Below are 15,813 nucleotides of genomic sequence, written 5' to 3'. Positions count from 1 at the left end.
TTACGTCACTTCCTTTGGAGGGAATTTAACCCGGAAAAGGGTGTGGTCCTGAGTTGGGAGTTGGCTCTACCAGGAAACAGTTTCGACTGCAGAAAAAGAAGCAGGATCGAGAAAATCCACGACCGAAAGAGCGAGACTTCTGAGAACCCACAGACCGAAGATCCGGAAACATCTCAGCTCGTTTGGTTCACTTTAGACCTAAGAAGGTAGCTCCGCTCCGTTAACAGCTAACAGTTAGCCTGCTGCTAACCGGGAAGTGACGGGTTCAGGTGAATCGAGCTCGAATCGCAGCTGTGTTTTCCTCAGAAGACTCGGAACAGGTGAGACGGATCACACAGGAAGGACTCATATCGCTTCTGTGCTCTGAGCTCTGATATCACGCTAATAGGGCGGCGGTCCGCTGATAGCATTAGGAGCTAACATGCTAACCGCTACGCAGCCTCATGTCAGCACGATCGATATCAAATCGGTCATAACCCACTGATGTGACCACCTGAATTTACTGTAAATGTACCCAATCAAATTCATTAGGGTGACTATAAGTCCAGATTTTAAACACGAGGCTGCCAAAGCATCACGAATGAACTTTAAATGTTCAGTGACACCAAAAGTTTCCCCAACAAACTGGACATGTGGAATGTAAAATAACTCGAAGTGCCTGCTGATTTTAAATGTGCAGTAGAAGAGGAAGATGAGCGGAGGTGTGAACAGCATTGAGGCCGTGAAGAAGAAGATCAAAGTTCTGCAAGAGCAGGCAGAGGACGCAGAGGAGCGGGCAGAGAGGCTGCAGAAGGAGGTGGAGAAGGAGAAGAGATGCAGAGAGGAGGTGCAAACACCTGTAACACACATCTATAACACACAGCTGTGCAGGTACTCTGCAGTGTTGGTTTCTCAGGTACAGATCAGCTCTAAGTAGAAACTCTAAGTGTTTATTCATTAGAGTGAGATCAGTTTAAGTCTGAGTTGCTGTGGTAACCTACTGAGCAGTTTTCACCATAGTAACGCGAATTGTATGAAAGTAAACCGTTTGGTTGATGATTGTGATGATGGAGACATGACAGTGGCTCTGCTCCCTCCTCGTTGTCTTGTAGGCTGAGGGGGAGGTGACATCTTTGAGCCGCCGACTGCAGCTCAGTGAGGAGAACTTGGACCGAGCTCAGGAGAGGTTGGCGACGGCTTTGCATAAACTGGACGAGGTGGAGAAGGCTGCTGATGAGAGTGAGAGGTCAGTCATATGACATTCTGAAACTAAACTGAACCTGACATTCACCAGACGCTCTGACACAAAACATCACTTGTGAGATGGAAAAGAACAGCTGACACAGTGGTGATTTTTCACCTGTGCCTCCTTTCAGAGGGATGAAGGTGATAGAGAACAGAGCACTGAAGGATGAAGAGAAGATGGAGCTGTTGGAGGTTCAGCTGAGGGAGGCCAAACAAATTGCGGAGGAGGCTGACCGGAAATATGAGGAGGTCAAATATCATTATGATTTTAGGTACCTGTAAAGAATTTCTTCCTCATCTCAGGTGTGCTCAGATGTCACCTGTTTCTGTCTGTGTTTGACTTACAGGTTGCCCGTAAACTGGTCATGGTAGAAGGAGAACTGGAACGAGCTGAAGACAGAGCTGAACAGTCTGAAAGGTCTAACACATGCACATGCATGCACACAGACATGCACACGCACACTGCTTCAGGCTGACATGCAGTTTGCTGTAGGTGAAAATGAATTGATCATATGGTTACAAACGTGTGCCCATGATTCCTTGCTCTCTGGACTCAGCTTCATCAATAGGCCTTCATCAGCCTGACGATGTGTGTGGTGAGGAGGAGGCAGAGACTGGGTGAGACGGGTGATGTCACTGGTCTGTCCATGTCTTTCCAGAGAAAGTTAGCTACTAATCACTACTGTCTTCAGGTGTTCATCAGTTCAGATTGATCATTGGATAGTTACAGACATTGGTGTGTCACCACTTCCTTATAAGAGTCGCCATGTTGTGGTGGTGATGTTTGCAGCCAAAATGCAGTGGTGATCTCCAGCTTCCCCACCACCAGGGGGTGGAAATAATGATGTATAGTGCAGCCAGCCACCAGGGGGTGCTGAAAATATAATGTGGCATCAGTGTGTTGTGACCTTGTTCAGATTGAAGGCTGATTATGTCTCACCAATGTCTCCTGGTTGCAAAATTAGAAGGCATTAGAAGACATATTGATGACATTGTTTATTGATATGTGATTGGCTAATGATCCATGACCTGTCTGCGCTCCAGGTCTTGTGAATTAGACCAGCAAGTGTAGTGCTGAAGCTACATCTCTAAATCTCAGTTTTTTTATGTTGCCTGGAAAGTACAGATAAACCGATTACCTCACTGTGATGTCACTCTGCTTCACTAACAGCTCTTGATCTGACTGCATCTTTTCTCTTTCTTCCTTTCTGCGGTGAGGCTGCTGCATGTCCAATTTACCTCTCCTTCTCTACCTGCCAATCTCTGCACCTGTCCATCTGTCTCTATCCATCTCTATCTTCCTGTCTATCAGTAAGGTTCGGAGGTTGGAGGAGCAGTTGAGGAGCTTTGACCAATCTCTGAAGAGCCTACAGGCATCTGAGGACAAGGTACTGAACGTCACCTAGCCTCCCACTGGTCATTCAAACAAGGAGTGCCCACTCCAGACCTCCAGTGACCTCTGACCTGTAGCTGCTGCTTCAGCTCCTCCTCCTGCTGCTGCTCTTTGCATGACCCTAACTTGCCACACACAACTGCAGTGGATACACTGTATATACACTTGACACACAACCACAACCCCTGACTGACCCCTGACCCCTGACATGTCCCCTCTGTTTGATCTGACCTTTGACCTGCAGTAAAAGTGGAGTGTTGGAGGAGGAGCTGAAAACTGTCTTCACTAGTTCAAAGTCTCTGCAGGCCCAGGCTGAGAAGGTAGGGTTTGTGTGGGGTGGGCGCTGTGATCAAAGGATGACAGTTGCTGTGGCAACAACAGCCTGGTCTCTGATCAGATGCTGGTCAGGTAAATGTTCATGTGACTGACTGACTGACAAGAAGTGTTGTCCAAATGGCTGTAGTCTCTCTACTTGCTTCTCTGATTGGTTGTTTCTCTCTCAGTATTCTCAGAAGGAAGACTGGTATGAAGAAGAGATCAAGAACCTGAGCAGCAAACTCAAAGAGGTCAGACCTGACTTCCTGTCTCTCTCCTGTTGGCCTCATGTCTCTCATCTGTTGACTTCCTGTCTCTGTTCCAGGCGGAAACCAGAGCAGAGTTTGCTGAACGTTCAGTGGCTAAATTGGAGAAAACCATTGATGACCTGGAAGGTGAACAGCAGCTTATTGCTCAGGAACCAGGATTTATTGATTAGAGACTTTCATCTCAATGATGGGATGTTACTTTTTCCTGTTTCAGATGCCCTTACTTCAGCCAGAAATGCAAACATGGAGCTTCAGGCAACACTGAATCAGACGATGGAAGAGCTGAACTCCTGCTGAACCCCCCCTTGCCACAAACACCCAGCTGTCACCATCCTGCTGAGTGGCCCCCCCACCCCACTGTGCAGCGAAACATTCCTCCTCCTATGATCAATATGAGGGACCACCCCACTTCCCACATGAGTCCTGCTTTCACATATTTCTTCTGAATCCTTAAGTCAGTGTGTTTTGATTTGCCCAGAAAAGGAGCCTCTGTGTTGTCTATAAGGGAGTCTTAACAGTGACTTACAGCCGTTCCCTCATTAAGAACTAATTAACTACTCAACAACTAATCATGTGTTTGTCTGAACGGTTTGTCATTTCACTGAGTTTTCTGTGCCACTATATTTAATGATTAATTAGAACTGATTTCCTGTTAGCCAATGATTTCTTTTTGAGTGGGGGGTGTGGCTTCCAGTGTCATTCTACTGCCATTTATGGGAAACCAGGGGCCAATCATAGGTCAGACACATCTCCAGATTTGTCCTGCAGATAACCTTTTGACCTAATAAAATGACTAAAGTTTTGAAATATTTTTACCTGCATGCTGGTGATGTCATGTCTGCGTTGATGTCACAGCTTATTGTAATAAATCATGACAGGATTTTATAAAATAACAGCATCGTCACGGGTATTCCTATCCAAACTGAGTGGACTCATTCTCAGGTAATTAATTTGAACCAGACAGGTGTGTTTTTGGTTAACATGCCAACAGCACATCAAATATATCGAAACAAACCAGTAATGGTTCTGTAACCCGGTCATCATGGAAGACACAAATACCAGCATCACTGATCTGATGCCTTTATTGATCAGCTGTCACTGATCGATGACAAAGTTGCTTCCTTAGCGAGCTTCAGGATTGGGTGCAGCTGCTCTTCTAGCAAGGGGGCGTCCGCATCATTAGTGATTATCCAATCAAATTCAACCCCGCAGTCCAATCCACATTCTGACTCTGCATCGTCCACACCTAAGAGACAGACAAGGTGAATAGTCAGAGGGCTGAACAGACAGGTAAAAGCTGGATCACAGGTCTCACCTGCAGTAAAGCGCCACCCTCTTTGTTTCCTGGTTTCCTCTGAACTTTGAACTCTTACGCTTTGAGTCTGTTGAGGAAATTCCTTCCAAAACCACTGAAGGTCTGAAAGCCTACGTGCATCACTCACCACCTGACCAATCAGAGCAGAACATCACTCATCACCTGACCAATTGGGGCAGGATGGGAAGACTTTGCTGTTCCCACCAAAACTTTGTAACAAACAAAGGGTGCACAAGAAGAGGAAGATGTGGACCCCTACCCAGATTGGTTGCCATGCTCCTCTGGTTGCTAGGCGACAGAAGAGTCCTGGGTCCTGTTGTCTTCGAACTTCTCCCCAGTGAATCATATCAGCCCGGTACTGCTCCTTATAAAGACCAGGGCCCAGCAGCTGGTCCAGGTCCAGACCGTGTTCCTGTTGGACCAATGTGACTCAGTAGAAACCATGGTGATGTAATCAGAGGGAAGCTGCTTTGGAGGACTATCACCGGGTGAAGGCTCACCTGTGCATACTGTTGTTTGAGGGGGCCAGACAGACGCAGCACGCAGCAGACGTCAGGACCCAGACTGTAGAAGAAGAATCATCATCAGATGAGTGTGTGTGACAGTGTGAGCGTGGGACACCGAGAGCCAATCAGCTCTCAGATACTGGTCCGCGTGACCCAGCAGCAACACCGAGGAGACAATGATGACATCATCACCCCGATGACCATTATCCTAAAGCAGCTCAGGTAAAAACGTCACTGTTTTGGGTGCAGGACTAGTAGTGGACGTGGAGCTGGACTTCAATCCTACTCGTCAAGCACTCATATTACCGTTAGTCCGAGAAGTCCAGGTCCTGGTCCAGTTCTGACGTGGGGTGAAAAGGCAGGAAACCCCTCGAGGTCGGGCCAGACCACCACAGGTGACCAACACTGACATTAAAGCTCCTCACCTCAAACCAAAGGACGGAAAACAAGAATCGATAATTACCGATCCAGGATCTGAGCTGTCACGTAATCTTTTCCGGACTTCCGTTTACCGCTGAAGACCAAAACCAGGTCGGGTACAAACACTCGGTCCTCCATCTGTCAGCAGATGATCAGCTCCGTGTTCCGGCTGTCAGCCCACCGGACTGGTACCGTAATACTCCGACCGAACAGGAAGCCCGTCAAAATAAAACTCCTGTCGGGCCGACCGGAGGTCACAATGAAGCTGCATGGGTCAATAATCGATACAGGATTGATCGGGCATCGAACAAGTCTCTTATGAATTTAAGAAGCCTCTTTGTCAGAAGATCATCCGCCGAGGTCGCGTTTTATTAACCACATTACGACAACACGTGATCATCATCAGAGTCTGGACCCTACCACTGCTGCTGACGGGGGGAGGGGGCATGAAACAATAATGTCAAATTTTTTTTTGCCAAAGGTGCTATAAAATTATTTATAATTTATATATAATATATATATATATATATATATATATATAATTATTATTATTTTTATTTATTTTTTTTTTCATCTTTCTAGTTTAAACCAACAAATTAACAAAATAATTTCAATCTGAGGTAGATTTAGTCAACTAACATCTAAAAGTTTTATATGCACTCCATAAACCAATAAATGACGCGAACACTCACCTAGAAATAAAAAAGTTTTCATTTAAACTCAAGACAAAAAAATAAAACGTTAAATCAGACATCTCTAGAAGTCAAATTTCTCTTCTACTTTTTACTTGTTGATGGAAATGTCTGCAACATGTTTTAGTTTTAGTCACTTTTTTATTATTTCTAGTTTTTAATTTATTTTTTGACGACAGTAAAAACGTTCTAATCTGAAGCCCTTTATAATTCACTCTGTTCAAATCACGTCATACATGTTGGTGGCCCCCGTGGATCCGTGGAGTTGGTTTGGCCCGGGTCGGGCTTTAGGTCTTGACAAACATGGCGGTGTGTCGGAGCAGAACTGGAATCTTTAGAGCGGCGACAACGTCATTTCCCAAGGTGAGAGACTTAAAACAATGTGACGTCATAACTTTCTTAATTGTCAGTGACTGAATCTGATATAAAGCAGATTAAATGGACCCTTACTGCAGTTATTGACCTTTCACTCGCTTTCGACGTCTCCACGGGGTCGCGTCCATGATCAAGGCTGCTCAGCGTGCACGAGCATTATTGATCTGTTAATCCTCTGAAAGAATGACGTCATGTATAAATAAGATAGTGAAGACGGTAAATAACAAAAAGATAAAACAAACAGGATACTGGTAACTTGGTAACAGACGTCCAGTCTTCTGTTCCAGTCCTGGTTCCACAGCTCGGGGGTTCTCCAGTCTGGACCCCCTCAGTCCGGGTTCTTCTCTCCAATTGACGGAGTCATGCTGCCAGCAGGGACGTTTTCCAACAGAGTGGCCTTCATCACCGGCGGGGGGACGGGCCTGGGCCGAGCCATGACCACCACACTGTCACAGCTAGGAGCTCAGTGTGTGATAGCAAGCAGGTGGGAGGTCACATGACTTCAATCAGGATTAGTCAGTGGATCAGAATAACTGAATCAGGCGCAATGTGTTTGTGTGGTTCAGGAAGTTGGACGTTCTGCAGCACACAGCCGAGGAAATCAGCAGCCAAACTGGAAATAAGGTGATGAACCAGAACTTAATTCCGGACCAGAACCTGAACTGGTCTGACCAGGTCTAAGCCTGTCCCCTTTGTTGTTTGTCAGATCCATGCGGTCCAGTGTGATGTCAGAGATCCTCAGGCTGTGTCTCGCTGCGTTGATCAGATGGAGAGTCAAACAGGACTTCCTGATGTAAGAGCACACACACTGTTGAAGCATGACGTCATAAGCTGAGATGTCATGAACTGAATCACAGTGTGGTTTTACCTGATTGGTTCAGGTGATCATCAACAATGCAGCTGGAAACTTCGTCTGTCCATCAGAGCGTCTGTCACCAAACGGCTGGAAGAGCATCACCGACATTGTCCTCAACGGGACTGCTTTCGTCACTCTGGAGCTGGGCAAGAGACTGATCCAGAACCAGAAAGGTCAGAGACTGATCTAGAACCAGAAAGGTCAGAGACTGATCCAGAACCAGAAAGGTCAGAGACTGATCCAGAACCAGAAAGGTCAGAGACTGATCTAGAACCAGAAAGGTCTGATTTGATCTAGAAAACGCTCTCTGGTCAAACAAAGTTCTTGGGATGTCGGTGAACCGGATCAATTGATTTTTCAGGTGCCTCCTTCCTGGCCATCACCACCATCTATGCTGAGTCTGGTTCTGGTTTCGTGGCCCCAAGTGCTTCAGCAAAGGCTGGTGTTGAGGCACTCTACAAGTCAGTCTGACTTTTAATCTCGACAGTTGTTATCATGTCGTCACTGTGACATTGATTGTCCCTTGTGCCTGGTTGTCATGGTTACTGTCTGTATGTCAGGTCTCTGGCTGCAGAGTGGGGGCGCTATGGCCACAGGTTTAACATCATCCAGCCTGGACCAATTAGAACCAAGGTACCGCCCACCTCAGCGCAGCTGATGATGTTTACTGAGTTTTGATTTGTTGTTTATGTACTGCTTGTTGTGTGTAGGGGGCGTTCAGCCGCATGGACCCGACAGGAGCGTTTGAGAAGTTGATGATCAATCGAATTCCGACAGGTCGACTTGGGAAACCATCAGAGATCGCAAACCTGGCAGCATACATGAGCAGCAGCTACGCCTCCTGGATGTCTGGAGCTGTGAGTGTTGACTTAACTGGACTCTAGAGCGCAGGTAGACCAGAGTCTGGTCTGGTCCTGGATCAGAGTTCAGTATCTGTGTTCTTTCAGGTCATTCGGTTTGACGGGGGCGAGTATGTGTCAATGGCCGGAGAATTCAACGAGCTGCGCAGGGTGAGTGTCCCACTGAAAAATGGACCACCATATCATTCAGGAAGTGATTGAGCCAATCAGAATCAGACACAGTGAGAAGTTTGAGTTTGAATCTGAAACAATGTCGATGAGATAAACAATATTGGTCATTGGTGATGATTAATGAAGTAAAAGCAGCTGTTTGTGTCAGGTGACTCCAGATCAGTGGACAGTGATGGAAGCCATGATCAGAAGCACGAAAGGATCCTAAAACAGTCATTGGACCACAGCGACCTGTCAGATAACAGTTACCACGGAGACCCATCTGACGCTGATGTCATCATAAAAGACTGACTGATTTGAAGTGAACGTTTTGATGTGTTACTCAGCAATCAATGATCACTTAGCTGATCAGCTAAGTCTTTCTGGACATGCTCAGTGGTAACAAAAAATAAAGCAGGCGTTAAACTCTCTGGTCTTAGTTTGATTACCACAAAAATTAGAGACACCAGTTTTTGTTGTTCTTGTTGTTAGCAGATGATCAGAAAATTTCATCCCTGTGAGATTTTTATGTTTTTCCACCTATTGATCTTTCTGACCATCTCCAAGTGTTTCCATGACAACATTCCCCTGATGACAAGTTCATGACATCACTAACATGCACTAAGTTTTTATTGTGAAGAGCTGGAGCACATCAGCAGCATAAGCGCACAACTCACAGGCACACACCACACTCATTTTAAACTGAAGAGGCCACAACAGGCTGCACACAGACCATCGACCCCAAGGAGACATACAGGGTCACTCTCTGCTGTTGTGTGTCAGTGTGTGTTGATGCTTTGCTGCTGGCAGCGACCAATTAGGGTGGTTACAAGTTTCTGAAGAACCTCTGCCCTCATTTTACTGATCTGAAGAACCTCGCCATGGTTCACTTTCTCCTCCCGACTGTAGTCCAGAGACACCTGCAGATGAGTCACAGGTGAGTCACAACCAAACAGCTGCTGCCACAAATTTTTTACGCTGCAAGATCTCACCTTATTGGTGATGAGGGACAAACCAAGAACTCTGAGTCCACAGTGTTTGGCCACCGTCACTTCAGGAACTGTACTCATACCTGAGGATGGAGGGGACACATCAAGAAACTGGAAACATGACAGACTTTCTAAATCATTTATTTATTTTTGAACATGAACAATAATTAAACAGACACACAGTAAACTAAAGACAAACACAAATAACCTTAAAAACAACAACCAGAAAGTCAAATAAATTTCTCGTTTAAATTTCCTCAAGGAACCTTGAAACTCGAACCACAAATCTCTTTAGAACCTGAGATTATTTTCAAAAAGGCTTGTAATATTCAAAGGCCTTCTAGAACCAGAACCTCTAGAACATAGACAATTCAACCAACGAATGAGTAGAATAAAACTGTTAACTGATTAACGACCCAACGAGCCTCACGCAGAAAGCCAATCACGGCCTCGCTGCTTTCTCATCAATCAGACTCAGTAAAGCTCATCAGGTACCAAGGGCTCCAGTGCACCCGTCTGCCTGTCTTACCCACAGAGTCACAGCCCAGGATCAGCAGCATTCTGGCCTCAGCGATGGTCTCGAAGTTTGGACCGCTCACCATGCAGTAAACGCCCTCCCTGACGAAGTCTGCGCAGCCGAGTTCTGAACTCACGTCCAGCGCCAGACGCCTCAGATCCTTACTGTAGGCGTCCGACATACAGGGGAACCTGGTCCCAAAGCTTCAGACAGACAGACGGGTAGAGAAAAAGACAAGGCAGTCAGACAGGCAGCCAGAGAGAGAGAGACGGGCAGTCTGTCTGTCAGCCTGTCTCACCGCTCGTCGTTGGGTCCGCACAGCGGATGTTCTCCAGCAAATCCCGGCAGGTTGATGTGGTCTTTGATGATCATGATGTCACCGACCTTAAAGTCGGGACAGATTCCTCCGGAGGCGTTGGTCACCAGAACTGACTCCACCCCCATGAGTTTAAAGATCCTTATAGGGAAGGTCACCTGACCCGAGACAGACAGACAGGGAGATATGTAGAGAAGCTGAAGACCACAATCCAAAACCCGGACCTCCGTCAGGGAGCAGCTGTCTCACCCTGCCAGGAGGGACAAAGACTCACCTGGCAGAGGGAGTAACCTTCATACAGGTGGAAGTGACCCTGCATGAAGACACAGGGGGTGTCCTCCACAGTCCCAAACACCAGGCAGCCCTCGTGTCCCTGGACTGAAACAGAAACCAGATAAGACTGAGATCAGGACTCTCAGGAGCTCGTCTGATTGGACATTGGACCTCACCTGTGCTGACAGGGAAGTTGGGGATGTCCTGGTACCTGAAGACCTGCTTGTTGGCAGCTCCATCAGCCAGCAGACCGAGTCCAGAACCACAGATCACTGCCACCTTTGGACGGTGGCTCGTCTGGTTTAGGAGCCATTCGGTGGTCAAGTTGTAGTCCTCGAAGGAGCAGCAGCTGTAGGGTGCAGGGTGACCCAGAACCAGTCCACATTAAACCAGGTTTACTGTGAACAGTGCTCATTTATTTTATTTTCATGTCAAGTCAGACTGACTTCAGCACTCTCAGCAACTCATTTGATTGGCCACAGAAACATTTTTGGAAAGAATAGCTGCTGATCTCCCCAAAGCAGTGTTCAAAGCCCCTCACACCACTCCAAAGGATTAGGGTCCCTTCAGTTTGATTGGCTGAGTAAAATGAAAACAGTCTTTTTTCCAACTTGTCTAGTTTTGACTTGTTGATAAAAATGTCATTCATTTGTTTATTTTCTATTGCTTGTCTGTTTCCAGGTCACGGGGGGTTCTGGAGACAATCCCAGCTCACACTGGGCAAGGGGCGGGGTCAACCTGGTCAGGTCTCCAGAATATAAATACCAGCTTCTTTATATTTAGTTTAACGCACCATGTAATTTTTTATTAGTTCTCATTGCGGTCACTAAACTAGTGAGCTGCAAGCAGGTTTTACTACAGAACTAGTTTAAGAGTTCATGTTCCAAGACCTGAACTAAGATCTGGTCTGAAGTCAAACTGATATGCACCCTCAGTTGAATGTTACACATAAGAATATATATAACAGAAATAAATATAATTGATTGATCAGTGATTGTTTCTGATCAGGCTTCAATGATCTTTACATCTGCAGCTGAAATCATTCAGGACTGAAACCAGGATCCAGTTCAGGTCTGGCTCAGTGTCATTGTCACAGTAGAAGAAGAATGAAGAGTCTTACCAGGAGCTTCCTTTGCTGTGCATTGTTAGACTAAAGAAGAAAAGGAAGAAACGGAGCAGTCAGTCAGTGACAGCGTGCTCTTCTCTGATTGGCTGATTCTGAGCCTGTAAATAGAGAGGAGGTCATTGACTCTGTGTGTCTGTGACCTTTGACCTCTGAAGTTTGTACAGTGGAAAAGAATCACGCCTGATCATGTAACAAGAAACATTAACTCAAATCCTCTCGCTAACATTTTACAACAAAACAATTTAAACCCAAATATTAACAAACATCTGCTGAACAAGACTGGTGTCCCCTGAGAGACAAACAGACAGACAGACAGAGAAAGAGATAGAGAGAGAAAGACAGATAGACAGAGAGCGAGAAAGAGTGAGAAAGGGAGAGAGACAGACAGACACAGAGAGAGATAGCGAGACAGACAGACAGACAGACAGAAAGCGAGAGAGATAGAGAGAGACTGACAGACAAACAGAGAGCGAGAAAGAGAGAGAGAGAAAGGGAGAGAGATAGAGACAGACAGAGAAAGAGAGAGAGACAGACAGACAGAGAGATAGAGAGACAGACAGACACAGAGAGATAGAGAGAGAAAGACAGATAGACAGAGAGTGACAAAGAGAGAGAGAAAGGGAGAGAGACAGAGACAGACAGACAGACGGACAGACAGAGAGAGATAGAGACAGACAGACGGACAGGGTGTGTGGTTGCTAACAAGGCTCAGGGTTTGTTTCCCTATAACGCTTGTGCAGGAATCCAGCACATCAGTTGCCATAGAAACTGTGTTTCCATAGTACTGGCAATGTGTGTTACAGCATTTTCTCACTGTAATTAACAGGTGGACTAAAAATAGGTGACAGGTGAAGGTAACGCACTGTTACACAAGTTAACACACTGGGAGATAAAATAACACAATTTGACAAAACGTAAAGTAACTGCTGGTTATTCATGTCATTGTTGGTTCTGTGGGCTCATATAAGCTCAGGTGTGTGTGTTTGTCTTTGTGTGTCTGTGTGTGTTGGGGGGACTCTCTGGTAGCAGCTCTGCCGGCTCATACTGAGGAGGAGGAGGAGTGTCGGTGCAGAAGCTCCGTCAGTCCGTCGGTAGTGACGGGCGGTCCGGTGATGAAGATGAAGCTGCCTCTTCAGCTCGGCGGTGAGTGTTTCCTCCTCTATCTTCATCAGCATCATCCTCATCTCCATCATCTTCATCAGCTGGTGTCGGTGTGTGTCCGTCTGTGATTTTCATCTGATGTTTGATGACGGGGCGTGAAAACGTTTATTTAACACACACACGCGCGTGCACGCCGCCAGTGTGTAAATATAGAAACGACTGCGTCAGAGCGTGAGAGTGACGTAGACAGCCGGTAAAAACCCGGTAAATATACCGGTCTGTGCCGAGAGCTTCATCATCATCATAATCCTCAAAGGCACACACGGACACACACACAGATACACTGTCTGCTAACTGACGAACTGAGGACAATAAAAAAAGTCCAGTCCAAGTGCTGCTGTGTGTGTGTGTGTGTGTGTGTGTGTGTCTGTGTGGGGGGGGGCGTCTGTGATTGTGTGTTTCTGTGTGTCTGTGGTTCTGTGTTTGTGTGTGTCGTTCAGTTAACCCTCATGATGTCAGACTAAATAGAAGGGACAATTAGCATAGCTGAAACACTGGGTTGGACTGGTTTCAGTTGTTTTTGTATCCCATATCTGCATCTTGATTGGCTGTGGTAGGGTCAGCTGACCTCATGCTCATTTCTTTTGCAGGTCATATGACTTCTCGAGGATGATGGCTGGTCAGTGTTAAGCTAGTTTGCAGTTGGTCAGGAGGTGTAGGTGAGAAGTGAGATCATGGGAGATGGAGGACTCCTGCAGACTGAGGGGAATGCCCTCCTCAAAGCAGTGTTCCAGGGGAAGCTGAGGCTGACCCGCCTGCTGCTGGAGGGCGGAGCCTATATCAATGAAGGCAACGAGCGTGGAGAGACCCCAATCTCAGCTGCCTGCCTGGCAAGGTATGACGACTTACAGACGCGGAATAGAATGGTTCGGTATCTGCTGGAAAAAGGCGCCGATCCGAACATCCCTGATAAGAGTGGGAGGACAGCGCTCATGCATGCCTGCGCCGAGCAGGTGGGGAAGGAGGTGGTGTCTCTGTTGCTGGAGAACGGAGCGGACCCCAGCCTCAAAGATTACTCTGGTTCCTCTGCACTTGTCCATGCTATCAACAAAGGGGACCGCGAAACTCTACAGGTGCTGCTGGATGCCTGCAAGGCCAAAGGTAAGGAGGTGATCATCATTACCAGTGACACGTCGCCATCAGGCACAAAGAAGACCAAACAGTACCTCAACTCCCCCCCCCTCCCCTGGCATTGTGGACAAGCTGTCTCCTGCCTGCATGTCTCCCTCAGAGGTGGAGATCGGCACTTCCACGCCTGCAGGAGACAAGACCATTGAGGGCATCTTCAGCTTTGCCCTCACCTCGGCTTTACCTTTACCTTCAGCCCGACCTCCAGGGGAGAAGAGAATACCACCTCGCAAGCTACTGAAAAGGCTGAATTCAGAGCCCTGGGGCCTGGTGGCACCCTCGTTACTGGGTGGGGTTTCTCAGGATAGGTTGGACAGAGGTCTGGAGGAAGAGGGAGGCGGCGATCTCAGCTTGATGGTCACTGATATAAACAACATGTCCATCACAGAACCGGTCAAACCTCTGCTGTCACGGCGACACAGCATTGAGACCCATGACCCCTGCTCCCCCAAACTCATGGACCGGTCCTGCTCTGAGGACTGCACATGGCTCTCTGGTTCCTGGGCTGACAAAGTCCAACAGCATCAGATTCTTTATCGCAGGAACACAGCCCCAGAGTCCCAGGAGAATGCTGGAGGATCTGGGGCAGTTGCAGCCCGGGCCTTGGCTCACCCCAAACTGACGCGGATGGAGCACTATGATTCAGACACCCACCTGTGTCCAGAGTCCATTCCTGGATCTCCAGACTCTGGTCGGATGTCTGTAGAACGGAGGAGGTATAATGCTTCACCCCTGTCCTTGGTGACCAGCTCCTCCAGGGAGTCTCTGGAGAACATCCCTAACTCAGTGTCTCCTCTCGCTGTGCGCCGGCGCCCCCCTGGACTCTTGGAGCGCCGGGGCTCTGGAACTCTCTTACTGGACCACATTTCACACACCAGACCTGGCTTCCTGCCCCCACTCAATATCAACCCTCAAAGACCCATTCCCGACATACGGGCCAACGGTAAGACCACATCCCCGGTCCACTGTGGACACAAGATCCTGATTCCAGTGGCTCCAGCTTCGCCCAAAAGGGGCCTGGACTTCAAGATGAAAAAGAAACTGATGAGGAGACACTCGATGCAAACAGAGCAGATGAAGCAGCTCTCTACTTTTCAAGAGATCCTGGCTGAGAAGGTTGTCGAGTCAAATGGAGACTAATGACTTCAGGACGTGAATCAAAGCATGATTAAAAAAAAACAAAAAAAAAAAATGCAGAGACTACTTCCTGTGAAGCTTCTGTGTTTGATCAGCACCTCAGTGGCAAACTCTGTGACACTTCCTGGTCTTTATGGAGGATTTTAATAACTGAGATGTCTCAGTCAGAGATTTGTTTCTAATCAGATCCCAAATTTTGACAAAAGATTCAGATTCAAACAAGAACAAACAGGACAATCTGGATCAAAGGTAACTGACATACTGAAGACAATCCAGATGTCTGACAATCAGAACTTGACTAGATGCACACTAACAGGACTTTACTCTCATTTGAGACCTTTGCTACATCACTAAATATGAGCAATGTCCTGTGGATTTACCCAAACCAAGACAAAAGAGCACCAGTTCATTTGGATTCAGGATCCACAGTCCTAACTTAGACTGTGTCGTTAGCTTCAGTCTTTACCTTCAGTTTACTCAGTTGCCTCTGATTCACTCACGTCTCTAAAAACAGATTAAAGGCTTCAGATGATTTCAATCAAATCTTCGCTGCAGTAACTGTAGTAGGAACCCTTTGTGATCCAGGTGTTGGTCAGAGACGGGAAGCGTCACCATGAAACTTTTAACAGTAAATCCACAAATTGTGGAGGTAATGCAATGAAACATAACATGCCAATTTTGTCACTGCATCACCTAGAACCATTTCATCACTTGAAAATTCTTGGGACAAAAAGACATTTGCTGAACTTGTTAGGTCTGTTCCTGAGACACAGGAAGTGTTCCAGGTTAAA

At 46.9% G+C, this 15,813-nt stretch overlaps 5 protein-coding genes across 8 annotated transcripts; 3 read left to right on the top strand and 2 right to left on the bottom strand.

Moving 5' to 3' along the window:
• The first annotated feature begins 25 nt into the window (after window positions 1-25).
• LOC115044446 (tropomyosin alpha-4 chain-like) lies at window positions 26-4,091 on the top strand. 4 transcript variants are annotated; one of them, XM_029503442.1, is made up of 9 exons: window positions 26-320; window positions 683-895; window positions 1,092-1,225; window positions 1,356-1,473; window positions 1,572-1,642; window positions 2,862-2,937; window positions 3,121-3,183; window positions 3,258-3,327; window positions 3,416-4,091. In XM_029503442.1, the coding sequence occupies exons 2-9, from the start codon at window positions 692-694 to the stop codon at window positions 3,496-3,498; spliced, it is 819 nt and encodes a 272-aa protein (XP_029359302.1). In that variant the 5' UTR covers window positions 26-320; window positions 683-691; the 3' UTR covers window positions 3,499-4,091. The 4 variants fall into 4 exon arrangements, with proteins under 4 accessions (XP_029359302.1, XP_029359303.1, XP_029359301.1 ...); XM_029503443.1 differs by having other exon boundaries at window positions 680-826; XM_029503441.1 differs by having other exon boundaries at window positions 680-895.
• Window positions 4,092-4,251: 160 nt separating this feature from the next.
• On the bottom strand, window positions 4,252-5,878 carry pmvk (phosphomevalonate kinase). Its single transcript, XM_029503445.1, has 5 exons — window positions 5,486-5,878; window positions 5,017-5,080; window positions 4,776-4,928; window positions 4,517-4,646; window positions 4,252-4,447 (listed from the first exon to the last, which is right to left on the bottom strand). The coding sequence occupies exons 1-5, from the start codon at window positions 5,578-5,580 to the stop codon at window positions 4,290-4,292; spliced, it is 600 nt and encodes a 199-aa protein (XP_029359305.1). The 5' UTR covers window positions 5,581-5,878; the 3' UTR covers window positions 4,252-4,289.
• Window positions 5,879-6,389: 511 nt separating this feature from the next.
• On the top strand, window positions 6,390-8,806 carry decr1 (2,4-dienoyl CoA reductase 1, mitochondrial). Its single transcript, XM_029504807.1, has 10 exons — window positions 6,390-6,497; window positions 6,797-6,993; window positions 7,076-7,133; window positions 7,216-7,302; window positions 7,391-7,538; window positions 7,727-7,826; window positions 7,926-7,998; window positions 8,076-8,222; window positions 8,313-8,375; window positions 8,545-8,806. Exons 1-10 carry the CDS (start codon window positions 6,438-6,440, stop codon window positions 8,602-8,604), a joined length of 993 nt encoding a protein of 330 aa, XP_029360667.1. The 5' UTR covers window positions 6,390-6,437; the 3' UTR covers window positions 8,605-8,806.
• A 216-nt stretch (window positions 8,807-9,022) lies between these two features.
• On the bottom strand, window positions 9,023-11,613 carry pnp4b (purine nucleoside phosphorylase 4b). The gene is made up of 7 exons (XM_029504830.1): window positions 11,591-11,613; window positions 10,647-10,819; window positions 10,472-10,575; window positions 10,180-10,355; window positions 9,894-10,084; window positions 9,368-9,447; window positions 9,023-9,295 (listed from the first exon to the last, which is right to left on the bottom strand). The coding sequence occupies exons 1-7, from the start codon at window positions 11,611-11,613 to the stop codon at window positions 9,155-9,157; spliced, it is 888 nt and encodes a 295-aa protein (XP_029360690.1). The 3' UTR covers window positions 9,023-9,154.
• A 1,818-nt stretch (window positions 11,614-13,431) lies between these two features.
• On the top strand, window positions 13,432-15,025 carry LOC115045491 (ankyrin repeat domain-containing protein 34A-like). The gene is given in 2 exon segments (XM_029505214.1): window positions 13,432-13,932; window positions 13,934-15,025. Coding segments are annotated over 2 exon segments (1,593 nt in total).
• Window positions 15,026-15,813: the final 788 nt, after the last annotated feature.

This window comes from Echeneis naucrates, chromosome 6, assembly GCF_900963305.1.
Source record: "Echeneis naucrates chromosome 6, fEcheNa1.1, whole genome shotgun sequence".
NCBI classification, from domain to species: domain Eukaryota; kingdom Metazoa; phylum Chordata; class Actinopteri; order Carangiformes; family Echeneidae; genus Echeneis; species Echeneis naucrates.
This window is presented reverse-complemented; position numbering and strand designations above follow the sequence as displayed.

What these genes read in the sequence shown, in the direction of transcription:
- LOC115044446 (XM_029503442.1), top strand. Translation starts at nt 692, where the DNA reads ATGAGCGGAGGTGTGAACAGCATTGAGGCCGTGAAGAAGAAGATCAAA. An exon ending in CTGCAGTGTTGGTTTCTCAG is followed by an intron (nt 896 to 1,091) that starts GTACAGATCAGC and finishes GTTGTCTTGTAG; the next exon opens with GCTGAGGGGGAGGTGACATC. An exon ending in TGCAGGCCCAGGCTGAGAAG is followed by an intron (nt 2,938 to 3,120) that starts GTAGGGTTTGTG and finishes TTTCTCTCTCAG; the next exon opens with TATTCTCAGAAGGAAGACTG.
- pmvk (XM_029503445.1), bottom strand. Translation starts at nt 5,580, where the DNA reads ATGGAGGACCGAGTGTTTGTACCCGACCTGGTTTTGGTCTTCAGCGGT. An exon ending in ACAGCTCAGATCCTGGATCG is followed by an intron (nt 5,081 to 5,485) that starts GTAATTATCGAT and finishes CTTCTTCTACAG; the next exon opens with TCTGGGTCCTGACGTCTGCT. An exon ending in TCAAACAACAGTATGCACAG is followed by an intron (nt 4,929 to 5,016) that starts GTGAGCCTTCAC and finishes TTGGTCCAACAG; the next exon opens with GAACACGGTCTGGACCTGGA.
- decr1 (XM_029504807.1), top strand. Translation starts at nt 6,438, where the DNA reads ATGGCGGTGTGTCGGAGCAGAACTGGAATCTTTAGAGCGGCGACAACG. An exon ending in GTCAAACAGGACTTCCTGAT is followed by an intron (nt 7,303 to 7,390) that starts GTAAGAGCACAC and finishes TGATTGGTTCAG; the next exon opens with GTGATCATCAACAATGCAGC. An exon ending in AATTCAACGAGCTGCGCAGG is followed by an intron (nt 8,376 to 8,544) that starts GTGAGTGTCCCA and finishes TGTTTGTGTCAG; the next exon opens with GTGACTCCAGATCAGTGGAC.
- pnp4b (XM_029504830.1), bottom strand. Translation starts at nt 11,613, where the DNA reads ATGCACAGCAAAGGAAGCTCCTG. An exon ending in AAGGTTACTCCCTCTGCCAG is followed by an intron (nt 10,356 to 10,471) that starts GTGAGTCTTTGT and finishes GTCTCGGGTCAG; the next exon opens with GTGACCTTCCCTATAAGGAT. An exon ending in TGTCCCTCATCACCAATAAG is followed by an intron (nt 9,296 to 9,367) that starts GTGAGATCTTGC and finishes ACTCATCTGCAG; the next exon opens with GTGTCTCTGGACTACAGTCG.